General features: G+C 32.7%; 3 protein-coding genes across 5 annotated transcripts in view; 1 reads left to right on the top strand and 2 right to left on the bottom strand.

The window, feature by feature from the left end:
* Window positions 1-734: 734 nt before the first annotated feature.
* On the top strand, window positions 735-4800 carry LOC131851263 (aladin-like). The gene is made up of 6 exons (XM_059201739.1): window positions 735-910; window positions 986-1581; window positions 2113-2325; window positions 3337-3488; window positions 3849-4047; window positions 4497-4800. Exons 1-6 carry the CDS (start codon window positions 788-790, stop codon window positions 4636-4638), a joined length of 1425 nt encoding a protein of 474 aa, XP_059057722.1. The 5' UTR covers window positions 735-787; the 3' UTR covers window positions 4639-4800.
* A 34-nt stretch (window positions 4801-4834) lies between these two features.
* LOC131851329 (uncharacterized) lies at window positions 4835-7062 on the bottom strand. Its single transcript, XM_059201819.1, has 2 exons — window positions 7032-7062; window positions 4835-6519 (listed from the first exon to the last, which is right to left on the bottom strand). The coding sequence occupies exons 1-2, from the start codon at window positions 7060-7062 to the stop codon at window positions 4865-4867; spliced, it is 1686 nt and encodes a 561-aa protein (XP_059057802.1). The 3' UTR covers window positions 4835-4864.
* A 1167-nt stretch (window positions 7063-8229) lies between these two features.
* The window catches only part of LOC131851270 (espin), a 120152-nt gene continuing 111878 nt past the window's right edge, over window positions 8230-16503 (bottom strand). For 2 of the 3 annotated variants that reach the window (XM_059201746.1, XM_059201748.1), the window contains 3 exons: window positions 13008-13216; window positions 11914-12104; window positions 8230-8744 (listed from right to left, as the gene is read on the bottom strand). In XM_059201746.1, coding sequence (XP_059057729.1) covers window positions 8641-8744; window positions 11914-12104; window positions 13008-13216 — 504 coding nt within the window. In that variant the 3' untranslated portion in view covers window positions 8230-8640. The remainder of the gene's footprint in view (window positions 8745-11913; window positions 12105-13007; window positions 13217-16503) is intronic. The other variant, XM_059201747.1, reaches the window with a different exon arrangement.

The raw sequence follows: 16503 nt of genomic DNA, 5'->3' as shown, positions 1-16503 counted from the left end.
AATAGTAATAATAAATCCTTTTGAAGGAAATATTTTTCTTATTATACATTGTTTTATATATATAGATATATTTCAGCCAGTCTCACAACAGCTTCTTTATTTATTGTATTCAGTCGAAGGGTAATCAGTGAAATTACATGCTACGAAGGCATCATGCCTCATTTTAGTCCTTCTAAATAGCTACGGACAAGTCACAACGGCCCATGTTAGTGTCATCAGACAACGGAAATCATTTACCATAAGGTCATCGTTAAGTCGTCAGCTTGTTTGCCTTTCCATTGTCTACGTAACCCAAACTAAGCAGAACTATGATAACAGATACAATAACCTACATAATACCATACTCCTTTATTCCTAAAAATTAAAAGTTATAAAGTAATTTTTACTACCTATTTAGATACTAATAAATTTTTGTAATAAAAAAATATCTACGTGAAAATAGGTTTATTCAATTATGCTAATTACTAATTTTACTTATGAATAGAATTTATAGTGTTAAAATTTGCATACAATAATGGTATATTACATTAACATTAGAAATTGCTAAATTCAATACATTTGTAAAGAATATTCGCCGCTAATTTTTAAAAAGAACTGTAATTTGAGATCTTTGGTTCTGATGTGCTGCTGAACTACACTGCGACTGTGACCTAAATGTCAACGTCAACGATTTGACGTCAAATGAACCGTCATTTGATTGACATCTGTCAGAGCAAAATTTAAATTTTGTTTAATTTCTTGTTGTTCTTCAGGTAATTTTTACCGGTAAAATATTTTACACTACAAAATGTCTATTTTTCACGGTTTCCCTGAATTACCTGGACAAAACGATACTGCATTTTGTAAAATAAACGAGGTTTACTGCTGCGGTAATGTGCGTTACGGAAATATTACTACATTCACTAACACGGTAAGGTTACTTTAAATTTTTCACTTAATAGACCAATAAATAAGTACTATACGAATTTGTTTTATAAAATTCCAGACGAAAACTCATCCTGTAATTAACGTATCAAGAGATGTACATCACCACAGAACTACAGATGAGAATATTAGTATGTACATCGAAGTTGAAGATAACTTATTGAAGAAAATCACTAGTGTACTATATAAACAGGGTATTTTGGAAGCTCTAAGTGTAGCCGCTGACCCCAACGTCAACAGGGATAGCCCTTTCCTTGCTGTCACTGCCTCTTATGTGCTAAAAGTGGCAAATATCTTCACAGCATTTCGGTACTTCCTGCAACCACATTTGAAGGATATTGGCCCTAAAATCGTGTCAAATTACTCTAGGACAAGGAATTGGGGAAATGCACCAGTTAAATGCATGGCTTGGCATCCACATACAACAAAAATAGCAGTAGCAACATCGGACGATAATGTGAGAGTTTATTGCTCTGAAGTTGCGTTTGTGTCAACATTGAAGTGCAAAGCGCAGGGTCATGTATCCTCACTATGTTGGAGACCATACTCAGCGTCAGAAATAGCTGTTGGTTGTGAACAAGGTGTTTTAATATGGACTGTGGACCCTAACTCAATATTTACCAAACTGTCTTCGAGTAATGCTGTTTTATTGAAAAGGTAAGAAGTCTAAGATTCTTTACTGGCATAGGAGAGTTTTATAACTATATCTACTATCCAGCTAGTTACTACTATAGTTTAAAAAGAATGATATAATGATATACTTCTTGTAATGAGTTGTTATTTGCCAATTGCAATAGATTTTCCACAATGCGCTAACAAACTAATTTCAGCTCATCTTATTCTCTTAAGCATGAAAAGATTATGGCAGGGATATGTGTGTATAATGTCAAAATAATTTTGGTAATATTAAACTTTCTGTTAATCATACAATAATTCTTATCCTAGGTGAAAGAGTTCTCTTTCAGAGATAAACCCATGCCTGTTTTCATTTTTAATTAAATGTAATATATTAGATACCCACTCTTGTCCTTTTTTAAATTCTGTATTTTACTATATAAGTATCAGAAATATATATTATTATATATATATTATATTTATTTATTATATTTTATATACATATAATATATATATCCTTAATTTATCTTTGTTAGCATTTCTTTTTAATAAAAACATATATCTTAATTTCAGAACTGGGCACAGCCCCGTGACTGATGTGAGCTGGTCTCCAAACGGGGATTTACTCATCAGCTGTTCTGGAGCCGATACATCTATGCTTGTGTGGGATGTTGCTATGGAAACGGCTGTACCATTGCGGAGAGTTGCTGGTGGGGGCATAGTATTCGCTCGATGGTCATTTGATGCCAGTAAAGTCTTTGCTGCTACCTCTTCAATTATATTTAGGTGTGTATAATGACAGTAATAAATATATTGATAATGACAGAAATATATTTTATTAATATTATAAAAGTTTGAGAGTATGGATGGATGTTTGTTAGTCTTTCATACAAAAACTACTGAACAAACCACCCGCCAGAAACTAAAATACCATCCTGATCATCTGCATGAATGGCGGTCCTCCACAGTGCGGTTTTCTAGAAACTTTTTGCCACGCACAATCAATTTATGGAATCACCTTCCAGCAATGGTATTTCCGAACCAATATGATAATGAAACCTTTTTAAAAGGCCGACAACATACTTGCAATTGACCAGGTGTTGCGGGTGCTCTTGGGCGACGGCAATCACTTACCATCAGGTGAGCCGCATGCTCGCTTGTCCCCTGTTATAGAAAAAAAATTTGATGAATGTTTACTCTAATATTATAGCTACGTCAGATTAACATACAGGCTATAAATTTCACGCAGGTGACACATCGAGAACAGCTAGTATATCAATAATTACATCTGAAAACCTACTTTTAGTTTTGTATTGAAAGATTATTTTAAAATCTAGGCAATCTTACTAACCATCATTTTTGCTGTAGGCAACATTGTTATTTCTAGTAATAAAATATAGACAAAAATATAAAATAGAATGGCTCACAGAAAAGCAAAAGTGATTCATTAGTCTTCATTTAATTTTCCTATTCCATGATTTAATGGAAAATAAAATTAAAAAGTATATAATAAATACAATACTATTTAATGTATACTTTTTAATTTTATTTTATTGATTAATATGTAATGATAAGAATGTTAGGATTTTTTATGTACTTGTCAAAGCATGCATTGTCAAAGAAATAATGTAGTTAAAGTTCACAGTACTAGATGGCACTATGATATGTGTTGTGTGTGTGTGTGTATTGGTAATTAATTTATTTGTAAATTTGAAGAATCAAAATCTTCACAAATTGTTTGAAATTAAATTATTTATTGGTTGCTTGAGTATGATAATATGTAAATAAAAATGGCAGGGTGTGGGACACTAAAAGCTGGAAACCAGAAAGATGGTGTGCACAGGGTTGTCGAGTGGTGGCAGCCTGTTGGGGACCCAAAGATCTGCTGCTCTTTGCCGCTAAAGGAGAACCAATAGTGTATGCCCTGACTAACACCGGACTAATGAGTGGTATGTAACTATGTGTGATCTCTTATATTATAAAAAGTTAAACATGAAAATAAAGTACCACAAAAAGAATGTAGAATAAATAAAATATAAGAATGTTATTGCAAATTGAAAAAAAAGTCTATGACATTGTCTATGTTCTCTCTTCCTCTGGCTGTGGATAATGGCTGATGTTAAATGTGACCCTGTCAAAACTAAAATAAATGTTTACCATTACAAATATATCTGACTTGATTGGTCTGTTGTGTGTACCCTGTGAGTTCTGATAATTCTTATATTACATATTGATATATTATCTTCTTTATATATGCCATTACAATAACTGCAAATAATATCCAATACTTACCATTGTAATCTATTCAGGTTCCCAGAGCAGTAAAGCAGTACCTGTTTTGGATGTGACCAAGATAGAGTTACCTACAGGTGAAATTGCCGGTGGATCAATATTGGACATGTGTTGGGACCCCTCTGGAAAATATCTGGCACTCATGTTTGAGGAGTCATATTTGGTGGCTGTATTCTGCACTACACACTTGATGTTGCAGCTTAAAATTACTCCTTGGTATGTATTATTATATAATATATATTACTAAATGTAGCGATGTTTTTTTTTGTAAATTCCTTCCTTATCCTTAATTACTTATTACTTTTTTATTTATATTTCTAATATTGTAGATGCGAAAGTAACTCTGTCTGGTCTATCTCACTTGTCTCACGCCAAAACTGCTGAACCGATTTAAATGAAATTTTGTACACAAATAGTGTATATACTGAGAAAGGACTTTTTAATGTGAAAGAAAGTGTTGAAAGGGAAGATGAAAGGTTGTATGGTAGTATCGTTAGTCTTAAAGCTAGAAGCCTTATTCGAAAAGGTCATTCCACGCGGACGAAATCACAGGCACACCTGTATGATATACATGGAAAACACCCAAACCAAAACAATCATACTCATGAACAAAAGAGGCTGTCTTGTAACATTCATTAAATGCTTCATAATATACCTATTTTCAGTTGTTTCGTGTGTGGTATTGAGAACGAAATACCAACGACAATTGCATTTCAACAAAATTTCGATGCTGGTGCGTGCCTCACTATCGCGTGGACTAGTGGCCGAGTACAACATTTCCCAATCGTGTACACAGACAAATACTGATGACAAGTTAAGTATAGACAATTCTGGAATTCTGAAGACCAAGAAACTAAGGAAACACGCCTAAATTTTTGTATATATATTTTTATAATTATAGTACTAAGATTGCTTTTGTAAAATTGTTAATATAAGGAACATAAATAAACTGCCAATATTTAATTGTCATTTTTATTTGTAATATCTTCAAAACATTGTCCAATTTAGAGTTATTAGTGTAGATGAAGACACTTCATTGATTTGTACCACTCTTTGTAGTTAGAGTTAGATTTTGAATTGATTTTCCATATGTTGTTCTAGTGACAATAATATTGTTGTATTTCTCTTCAATTATTACTGGAGTACGATCAAGATACTTTCTAAATTTTTTGTAGCGTTGATCAGTATGGTTTGCAGCTCTTACCCCAGGCCTAAAAATAGATTCTCCAGTTTTCACTATTTTATCCTTAATTACATCATCTAAATTGAACTGCACTTTAACATAAATACTGTTCCTATCGACACCGTAACGTTTGGTTTTGATATTTCCTCTAGCATTATATTTACCGTTACACGTTGAAAAAGCCACACATATAGTTCCTTTTAAATCTCTTTCGAGATTACCGAAATCTACATCGAAGTTTACACGAATATCTTGTTTGACTGCTAATAACAGCCTGGCTTTAGGCGGTTGCAAATTGTCATCCAACTTACTTGTTATACTCTCTTTGCATTTCATTATCGTATTTTTAATATAAAGTTTCAAATATTTAATATTATTTTCTTTATTCTTATTTTTGTCTAAGTTAAAACGTGAAGTTTCTTTTCTGAATATTTTACTCACTTTACGTTTTGATATGTCCCCAAATTTATTAATTAAATTAACAACAACTTCTTTTTCATTACTTCCATCTGTATTTACATCACTCACATACATTGAGGCGTAATTTTTTAAAACGCTAATAGCTGTGTCATTTATGGAGTTGTATAAAGCAAACATGAACTTTTTTAGTTCATTTGTGCACATTTTGAAATTTGGACACTTGTGTTTCTTATTTATTTGTTTATCACTTCTTAAATCATTTGTATCACCAGACATATTATTTACATTTTCATTATTAACATCCTTCTTCACAAATTTACACATTACAGTGTAATGATCTGACAGATCGACGGCATCTTTGAAAATGTGAGATAAAAATTCTTGTATTTGGTTGAAAAATGTAAATAACTTCACACCTGGATTTGTGTTGTTAGTCGGTTGATCTTTTGTTAATTCGGAATACTCTTCTTTTAACATGTTCCATCCCTTGCTCCAAGATTGTGCTACTGTCATTGAACTTTGTAATCTATTAATTTCATTTCTTTTAACTTTATCACGTGTATAATTTTTCCAATTACATTGACTACCTAATAATTTTGCCAACAGATCGTCAAATGTATGCATTACTAAATTCTGTGTCTTACCTGAAACATGCTCATTTTCAAGCTGTTTTTTAATTTTCCTCCTCACATTTTTGTATTTCTGTATGTTTGATTTTAATGATTCAGATCTCTTATCTTGTATTTTCAAATTATTTTCATGTTTTGTTTTGTATTTAGGTAAAAATTCAATAATTGTTGTTTCATCTTTGCCTTCTAATGTTAGATTATCGTTCATGTCATCAGTCACGTCTAAATCTTGCAATAGTGGTTTCAACTCATCTACTTTGTTTTTTATTGTCCTTCCCACCGACAATTCATGGACAGATCTAAGGACTGCTTTATACGGTGCTTGTATTGGATGTATGTATGGTTTGATAAGCGCCTTAAAAATATTTGATAACAGGGAAAAATCTAGCAGTTCATCTTTAAACTTGTTATCCTTTGCATGTACTACTTTTGTAACTCCGATTACCAGCACTATAACTGCAAAATTAATTATTACTTTCAAAGTTATCGTATTTATTGCAACATTAATTGATTAATTTAATTTATACTTACAAAGTCTTACATTTACTATCAACGCATAGCCAAATCGATACCACTATTTTTTTAAATTACGTAGGTGGCAAACAGGAACTAACAAACAACACTAATGTAAACGTCGAATTTGAATGTATTTTCAAAATCTGCTGAACCTCTTGGGAATCAGCTACTTTATAATATAATATGTACCTATATTGCAATAACATTTTTATCTCTCTCTGATTCGCCAGGAATATCTGTCCTGGGTAGTCGAGTTGTTTATCTCCGTATTCTTTAGGTCGTTATTGATAACGGACTGATTAGTAGGGGTCTGTACCTCTTTATACTCCCTTTTATTAATATATTTGTTTATACAAGTTTAGACACGTTCCTCGACTCTTTGGGCCGGTGATAAGATTCAGTAGTCATTTTTATATTTTAGAAATTTTAATTATAAATTTGATTCAACTTACCTCTCAATGTCGAGACAATATTATTTTTCATTGTGGTGTCATAATTCTTATTCCCATTTTATGACCATGTTTATTGCTTTTTCAACCACAGTGAATTTATAACAGCTTAAACTGAATGCGTTTTATGACCACGAATTATTCCCAATGCTATATTGAGTTATTGTTTTATTGCAAAAAATTTTTTGCAATATACTGTACTAATAAATCAGCGGACAGAAAACGAATATTCGGCTTACTTCGGCCATCCATACTAGTTTTAAAAATTCGATGTGTCGATCTGTGTTTAAATTCACGGTTAAACGGACAATTTTGATGAAATTTGATATGAAGGTAGATCGTATCACGAGGATGAATACAGCTGAAGTCGCTAATCAAATATAATAATAATCCCTGTACAATGCATTTAGCGCCATCTAGTGTCAAGCTACTCAGAGTTTGGGATCGAACCCGTAAAGCGGTTTGCTAAACCGCTAGACCACAAGCCGTCAAATTGTATAATATGTATAAGAATAGAAGTATGGATATTAAAAAAAATTAAAATGTATGTAAAGCAACAGCGTTTTTATTTAACAACATTATAATTCCGATTGTCGTACTATGTAACTCACACATCAATACTTCAATTACATATAGGCATATATAATAAGGACGTACAAATTTGCAAAAGCCCTCACACAAGCTTACGATCTAATATTGCAACAATGGTATCACCTGCACAATAAAAAAGAACTTAAATATTTTTAAATACATTTCTTGTCTTATAATAAAAACTCTTGATTTTGGCTTCACACAGAGACTCACAAACATTTAAAGCCAAATTTTATATTCAAACGTCCAAAACATTATGACAATATTATTATATCTAAATATAAAATAACTGAGTAGATTTACATTTTTACATGTCCATTTGACGAAAATTTCGTAAAAAATTTAATACAAAATATAAAATATTTGTATAAAAATACATACATTCTTAAGTTTATCATACGTATATCGAAAACGAACTCAATATGTTCGAAACAAGTGTACATATATTTTAATTGGATACATATGACAATGTACCAAAAAAATATTTGAAATACCTACTAGTTACATCTCACGAATCTTCTAGAAATTATTTTCATACATCGACTGTGACAAAGTTTCGAAAATAAAAAGATCCAAACACTGGCGAACACATATCAATAAAAATAATAAAATTATAATTATTTCCGATATAAACTATCTAACCTAAAATCCGTTCCTAAATCAGCAAAACCACTAATTTCTTTAAGAAGAAAAGATGATCTGCACAACTCAATTTTGTTTTTAAATAATTGCCTAAAATATTTTAATTTGGAGTTTGATCGTATTTTATACACTTTATATTAACAAGTAACAGACATTATGCTTCCACTATGGCATTGTCACACGAAACATGCACAACAGACCCCTTAACGCGATTGCGTAAAACGGAACGATAAATGACTTGTCTCTTTCCCACCATCTCAATTTTCGGACAGTGAAAACGAGACAGAAAGTAACCGTTCCATTATACGCATTATCGTTAGTCTTGGAAATTATATCAAGTTATATTTTACTGTTGCAACACTAACTTACCATAAACTAACTATTCGAGTAAATTAAGTTTGCTATTTGTCTTGCGTAGTTGGGCTCGCCACGGTATTATTTTGGCGCTATCTTCATCGTCTTCGTGTTTGCCATTTGAGAAACCTGCAAATAAAATGGTTTCTAAAGTCATATTGCCTAATAATTAAGTGTTCGACTGATAAAAAATTGTGTTTTGTCTTCATACCAAGTCATGGCAACCCCAAAACCAACTAGCATCCTCATGAATTTTATTAAAAGTATGGCAATACAATAGATCAGCCCATTTAATGGTATTAATGGACGTTATCTACTAATGTGCATGTTGTACTATAAGAAATATATTTTGTATATACATTTTATTATATCTCAAAATACTGTAGATGAATAAATGAAACTAAGTTTCACAATTCATAAAAATTAAAAGAAGTTTTTTTTTATTTAACTGAAAACCTATTTATGTTTTATTTTATCGCCAAAAGTGTATTTTGTACATGTTCTATACAATATATACTCGTAATTAATTTTAACTGCACACATAAAACTATTTTATTAGGTAGCAAAATCACAGCAGTAGGCACAGGCTGGAAGAGAGCTTTGATGATAAATAAACTTTAAGAAATATAAATTATATATTTATACGTATATAAAATAAAATGGGTTTGTTATTTTATGTATAGAAACAATAATAGAGTATTTTGTTAATATTGTAGGCACTAGATGTATGCCACAGTTTCACCCGCTTAAATTGGAGAAAAAAATATATATAGATAAATATATAAATTGCATCAAATAGAAAGAGTATAGTCTATATCAATTTCCATCAAATCTGGTAAACGATTTGATGGAAACACCATACATATATATATAGACATCAGTTTCTGGAAATATAATAAAGAACTTTAGTGTTATTAAAATAAATCTGTTTGTTTATTATGTTTTCATATCACAGCCAATGAACAAATTTTGAATTCTCCTTAAAGAAACTGACGACGTGTTAAGAAAAAAAAATATTTTATGTTAAATATATATATATATATATATATATATATATTTATATATATATATTTAACATAAAACATTTTTGTTAAATATATATATATATATATAACACAAAATTTGTTCATATACCGCGTATGAATGTTATTCGTTTTACTAATTATGGTTGACTGTACACTTTACATTTTGTATATTTTGACAGTTTGACAGAATTGGTATAAAAATGAGATAGTATAATGGAATTTAAAGACAGGAAAATATATAACTAAGCAGATGCAGAATGAATACCGCACCCTTTACTCATAAAGTAATAAAATGTCCCATAAACACATTTTAAGTAATCTAATGTTTCATCTCTTTCTTTAAAACTTTAATGAGGATAACAAAATTAATAGTTAAAATACGTTTATTGTTGATATTAAGATCTTATGATTAAAGTAGGTACGCTTAGTTGAGTAAAAAAGCGAGCAAGTTTCTTATAGCTGTATTTTTAAATCATCAGTATATTTTGCTATTTATTAATTATCTATACTATTAATTATGAATTTGACTCGTATATTTATTTTTTACTAGCGACCGATACATTACAAATCTTTGAATTTCTAGACTTGTTCTATACACGCATGTATTATACATGCAAACCTTCATCTTGAGTCACTCTATCTATTGCTTGTTAAAATAACTTTGATTTGTTTTTTTTTATTCTTATAACTTGCAAGTTATCTTACTCTCTTCATAATAAATAACAGATATTTATCTTCTATATGGTATACGTGTAGAATACGTATAAGTGTATAAGTATACGTACATTATTGTACACTATGTACATTATATTACAACCTACCATTAGTATATAAGAAGTAATAGTTTATTCACAACGCGAAAGACAAAGGTACAAAGCCATACAGCCTATTCTTTAAAATAAAATAAAAACTGGATTAATGTTGACATAATGATTATTGGACTAACAGGTTTGTAAAATATATAAAGATAGCAATCGTTATTATTAAAAAAAACAACACTATATTTCTGTAATCTTACGGCTTGTTAGCAGCGGAGCGTGGTCCAGTCAAGGAGCAATCCATAAGTCACGTCACACGTTTTAAATAATTTAAGATGCTTGTCACAGTTGGTCACACTTATGGGACCCAAAAAAGGAAGGGTCTTTCTTTTTTAACTATTTTAATGCTGACCTTTACAGCTTCACCGAACGATAGGGAGCGAGTGCACATGACATCTCTAACCCGCGGAAGGTTTTGTGGAGCGGCTGAAAGCCAACTCTTGAAACACGACTTTAGTCTAAGGGTACCGCTAGGGGTTGAAACCTAGGCTCAGACCGTCGTAATTTCGATTCCCGTTTGAATTACACGGAGGATCGAACGTTATAACTTCAACAAACGATAGGGGCGAGTGCAAATGGGATGGGGGTTAGGAGTTCTAACGAAGGACTTATAGAGCGGCTGAAGGCCAACTTCTGCCTGACGGTTATGACACTTTAGTCTGACGGTACAGCTATGGGTTTCAACCTCGGCTCAGACTGTCGTAATTTCGATCCCGTTGGAATTGGACGAGAGATTGATCGTATCAGGGACCTCAGTCTTCTCTAGTAATTATATATTTTGAAATTAGAACTATTTTCGTTAATAGTCTAAATCTGGTGGGTTACTTATTAGATTTTGAAATATGACAAAATTAAGAACTCTTTCCATCACCTTATCACTTTTTGTCGTAATTCGGCAATTTTTTTTTTTTTTTTTCCCTTTTTCACTTCCCTTTCCCCCTTTTTCCTTTCTTCCTTTTTTTTTCCTTTCTTTTCTTTTTTTTTTTTTTTTATTTATACTTTTAGACTCCCTCTCCGTTCTACCCCCTTGTCGGGGGGAAGGGGATTGTTAGTAATGTGTACTGATGATCCCATTGCTAACAATGTACCATATCAGGTTGACCTCCACGCAGTTCCTCCTGGAAACCATCGTGATAAATTCCCGATGAACTTATCACAATGGGCTAACTGACCTGACTTCATGTTGATCATATCATCTTCCACTGGTGCCCCGCCAGCGTAAACCGTTAGCGCAGGCGGGTGCATCATTCCATTATCATCCACTAAAAAAACCCTTGTCGACTCATCTCCATTCCACCCCCTTGTCGACTCTCCCTCATCCCCCCGTTCTACCCCCTAACGTGTGACGTAATTAATGGATGGCCCCCAACACAATGAACTGCGTTTGATACAGCGAGGCTCCTCAAGCGCATATTCGATGTGGACGTTACCTTTATCCTTAAGATGTTAACTAACCGTTACAATGGTCAGTGGAGAGTTTCGCCTCCGAGGGCGCTCGGGCCGGCTGCGAGGGAGTTTCGTAGCATAGAGTAATGTTGTCTATAGAAACTGCCCGCTGGGTGCCGCTCGGGTAGGCGCGCCAGTCGCCGTTCGTGGAGCCGTTGGTGCCGGTCGTCTCTTCAACTTTTGGTGTGTACATGGATTGTCTGAAATAATTACAATTGTATGTATGTAATATTAACACAAAATATCTTTATTATGTAGGACTGTAGGTCTATTGCAGACTCCTATGATATATCAAATCTACCGTCAGTTCGGAACGATTTCAAGATGAGAAGAACTGACAAGAAACTCAGCTCGTATTCTTTTCTAGTTCGTATATATATGGCCAAATTCACATGGGTAGAATTATTATAGATAACTCATTATTTTTAATATAAACATATGTTAAAGTATAATCTATGGAGATACATAAAGATTTATTAATCTGTAACTTATCGTCTATATATTCTCTCTGGTTTCTGCTATGAACGAGTAAATAGTAATAATTGTAGTGTCTAAATAAAATATTAAGTAAAGTTAAAATATATTCAATCCACACACATAACATAATCGTGTGGCAAGAGTGGTCAGGTGGAAAGCGTCATTCCAGAGTATTATGACCCTGTTATTTTCTTCAATCGAAACTAAGTTACAAAATATCTACTTGACGGCAAAAAATTTAATTGAAATAAATAACCCTGGACGTTAACTTAACACAGCGCTATCTAGTCCCACGGTAAGCAGAGCTTGTGTTATGTGTACTAGACTACTGATATAAATACTTAGTTTTTTTTTAAATAGATAATAATATATATAGAAAATAGCCAGACCGATACAAACAATCATACCCATGAACATAAACGTTTACACCATGCGAGGAATCGAACCCGCGACCACCGTAAAGCGGTGTGCTAGACCACCGATGTCGTTGAAATCGGGAGTTGTCTACAAATTCATTGTAAAAATTTTGTTTATTATAAACTTGTAAACAAAAAATAAGAAATATATTGTACTAACAGTAGTAAATAGAAACACAAACAAGGAGTTAAAAGAAGAAATATATATACCTCAGTCTATTCTCAGCCTCTTCTCTCCTCTGGAGTAGCTGCCTCTTCCACGCAGGTACAGCCGCCGCTCTTCTCCTCTCTGCCTCTCCAGCTAGCTCTCTCTCCAAGTCCCGTCTAGCTTTCTCGGCTGCTCTCCTAGCCAGCATCTGTCTCTTCCATGCAGGGATCACGTTCCCGGCCGCGTCCCGCTCTGGTACCTGGGGACAGCCCTACCGTCGACCAGCCGTCCATGGTGAAGGAAACAGGGATTCCATGACCATCGGCAGTTAATTTATACATGTGTCAATGATGATGGAATAAAATTAAACATACAATTCAATTGCTTTGTGTTTTTCTCGACCCTTAACGATTCATAGCAAAGTGATTCCTTCTCTTTTGTTTGATTGAATACTTTAACATCTGACTAACTGTATTTATAATTTTTTTTTATATTGAAAGTCAAATTCTTGACAATTTCTTATTATAGAAATTCCTTATCAAAGATGCCACTCCTGCTTGATATTTTATAGACCGACCCTTGACAAATTTCTTAATATAACAATTCATTTTCAAAGCTATAAGATCTCACACCCGCTTGTTAAATTACGTTACGCAGTAGGCTAGTAAACTAAATGAAATTACTATGTAATTAAATCTAGATACGGAATCTAACCCACAATGTAACTATAATAAATATCTGCATAACTGAAATATGTAAGTATACAGACCTAAAAGATAATAGGGCTCCCCTATGCTACCTTAGATCTTTTTTTTTTGGCCGCAGGTGGCCTTTACAGTTTCACCGGACGATAGGCGGCGAGTGCAAATGGCACTCTAAACCCTCAAACGGACTTATAGAGCGACTGAAGGCCAACTCCCGCCTGATGGATAATATGTACTTTAGTCTGAGGACACCGCTAGGAATTCGACCCTCGGCTAAAGCCGGATCGATCGGATGAACAAATGCTACATCCTTTTTTACTTATCAAATTTTGAACTTGCATCAATTAATGACTTTGCAAGTATCTCCCAATGAATATGAAAGTTAAGGTCCTAACCAGAACGTTTAAAATTCCATTGTTAGATTACAACTACAAACCTTAAAAGTATAGAAACTTACGTAACTGTTATTGCAGATACCTACACCAGTACATATCTAATAGCTAGCCAATTAATACTTTTTAATATTTCTTTCTCTTTCCATATCAACAACGATCTTGCAACGATAGATAACGTTCCATTGGTGAACATAGTTAAACGACCAGTACCGTTCAGTTGGGTGTTACATGAAATGCTAAATTACTATTGTTACATCACGCGATCTGCGCTGACCACCGTGACAGATGAACGGTACCTATTAGCTAGTCATTTCTGCAGTATGCTTGCTTTGTAAATTGCGTTCTGATATAGAAATCCAAGGTACAGAGTATTCACAAGCACTGTGCAAGTCATGTCTATGACCAATTAAAGAGGCACTACTATGTAATATTATCTTATCTGTGGCACATGTAACCTAAACCTAAATTTAATCTATGCTACTCTAATAACTTAGGGTGTTGTTTCTTAAATAGTCGACGTAATATTTTTACGTCATAATAATAGATATACGAATTATACTATCAATAGGAAAAAAAACAAAAATAATTCCTCTAGAAGAAGTTTGCGCGGTCTTTATTTTCCCGCGCAAATTTTTCGCCACAGATTAATTAAAGTACACAAAATACGTCGCTTATCATAGCCGTATGTGTTGTTCAAAAAACTGTGTCCAGTAGCGTTGATACAATTATAAAAAACGTTGTCTTGTTCAAAGATTATTTAAAATAAAGTGTAATAAAACCAAAGAATGGAGATAACTAAGCAATGATATGCGCGTATTAATTTTCTTCGAGCTCGGGAATTCTTACATAATTCCTAACCGAGTGATTAATCATATATATATTTTGAAAGTAGTTCAAATACAGACAGAAAGTGATCATACAACCACAACTAGGCACTCAAGCATCCTCTCAAGTCGAATATTTACTGAAATATAAAATCATGTGCACCAAATAACATTTCGCAAGTACGTAATAATTTGCAAGTAAAAGTTAATTTGTTATTCTAAAATTTGCATAATAGAAATGTCTTAATGATCTACGAAAATGTTATTTTCTTCACTCTTTGTAAATAGTGAAATTGCACTTAAGTGTTACAAATTTTTAACTATTTAAATATCCATTGCATTGATTTAAGACGTTATAATAAGACAAATAATTTGATAAAAATTTGACTAATAGTAAAGTAAAGCTGTGTAGCAAGAAGATGATATTTGATTATATGATTTAAATGGCAAAAAAATACCTGATGGCAGTATTATAACTAATTATATGAATGAGTTAAGAATTCACAACTTCGAGATACTTATATTATACCGTCTATGATAAGTATCCCACATGAGACTGCGTAACTAGACCAGTAATTTATCGTCATATATGACCTTTTCATTCAAAACATACTCGTAATTCCCAAAACAGATTATTCGTAATGTTTGATCAAAAATATCTCAAATTGTAAGAAAATGTCATTAAAATGGTACGTATGTACTCTAATACCTTCCTTATAACTTTATTTTATAGTAAAAGCATCTAAAATTTATCTCAGATAAAACGCGAAGTATGAAAATCTCTAACTTATGGGACAATTACACGATAAGAGGCATGACGTCTGAGTCCTCCGCAATGACAATGCATGAGTGGTATCGCGGGTGTATATAACGCCTCTACCTGTTTTACTGTACTGTATATATATATATATATATATATATATATATATATATATATATATATACAGTACAGTATTGTATATATACACAGTACAGTATTGTAACCGTCGCCTATGCGACAGTTACCACCTACCATAGGCCGTCAGCTTGTGTGCCATTATAACTTCACAAAAAATAGATACTGACTAATTAACCTTTGAAGCAACAATGACACTAAACTAAAAAGCAACTAAATTAACTACTAAGTGAGCACCTACTGAGCATCATTAAATTATGTTTAAATCTGTTGCATTAAAACTTTCTCGGGCCCGTATTACACTTTCGAGATGTCCGCTGTCCATGAGTCGAGCAAAAGTATAGAAAGCAGATATAAAAAGTACTAATAAAATTAATTTATTAAGTCTTGTAGTACATTTATTATCAACCAATCCAGAAAATTCGACTATATGTCTTAATCATTCATTTCTCAATTCGAAACGTATTTGTAGATATTTCTCGAATCAATGGAGTTTATGTTACCATCGCTTCAAAAAAAAAAGCTTCTAATGGTTTTTTTATAACAGCAATACGGCTCTTCTGATGGTAAATTGTTACCATAGCCTAAGGACGCCTGAAACACCAGGGTTAACACGTGCGCGTTGCTGGCTCTTAAGAATTCTTAATAAACCCATCTTAACCCCAACAAAATGCTGTAATCTCTAGAGAAAACCTCTACATAGTATATATGAATAGAAATCTTTGTTTAGTTCTAGCGAG

This window comes from Achroia grisella, unplaced genomic scaffold, assembly GCF_030625045.1.
Source record: "Achroia grisella isolate CSIRO2021 unplaced genomic scaffold, CSIRO_AGI_Agris_v1 utg782, whole genome shotgun sequence".
NCBI classification, from domain to species: Eukaryota; Metazoa; Arthropoda; class Insecta; order Lepidoptera; family Pyralidae; genus Achroia; species Achroia grisella.
Note: the sequence above shows the minus strand (reverse complement) of the source record. Positions and strands in the feature narration are given on the sequence as shown.

Coding starts and splice junctions, on each gene's coding strand:
- LOC131851263 (XM_059201739.1), top strand. CDS start 788: ATGTCTATTTTTCACGGTTTCCCTGAATTACCTGGACAAAACGATACT. Junction 911..985: donor TTACTACATTCACTAACACG/GTAAGGTTACTT, acceptor ATAAAATTCCAG/ACGAAAACTCATCCTGTAAT. Junction 1,582..2,112: donor AATGCTGTTTTATTGAAAAG/GTAAGAAGTCTA, acceptor TCTTAATTTCAG/AACTGGGCACAGCCCCGTGA.
- LOC131851329 (XM_059201819.1), bottom strand. CDS start 7,062: ATGAAAAATAATATTGTCTCGACATTGAGAG. Junction 6,520..7,031: donor TATTGTCTCGACATTGAGAG/GTAAGTTGAATC, acceptor TTAATTTTGCAG/TTATAGTGCTGGTAATCGGA.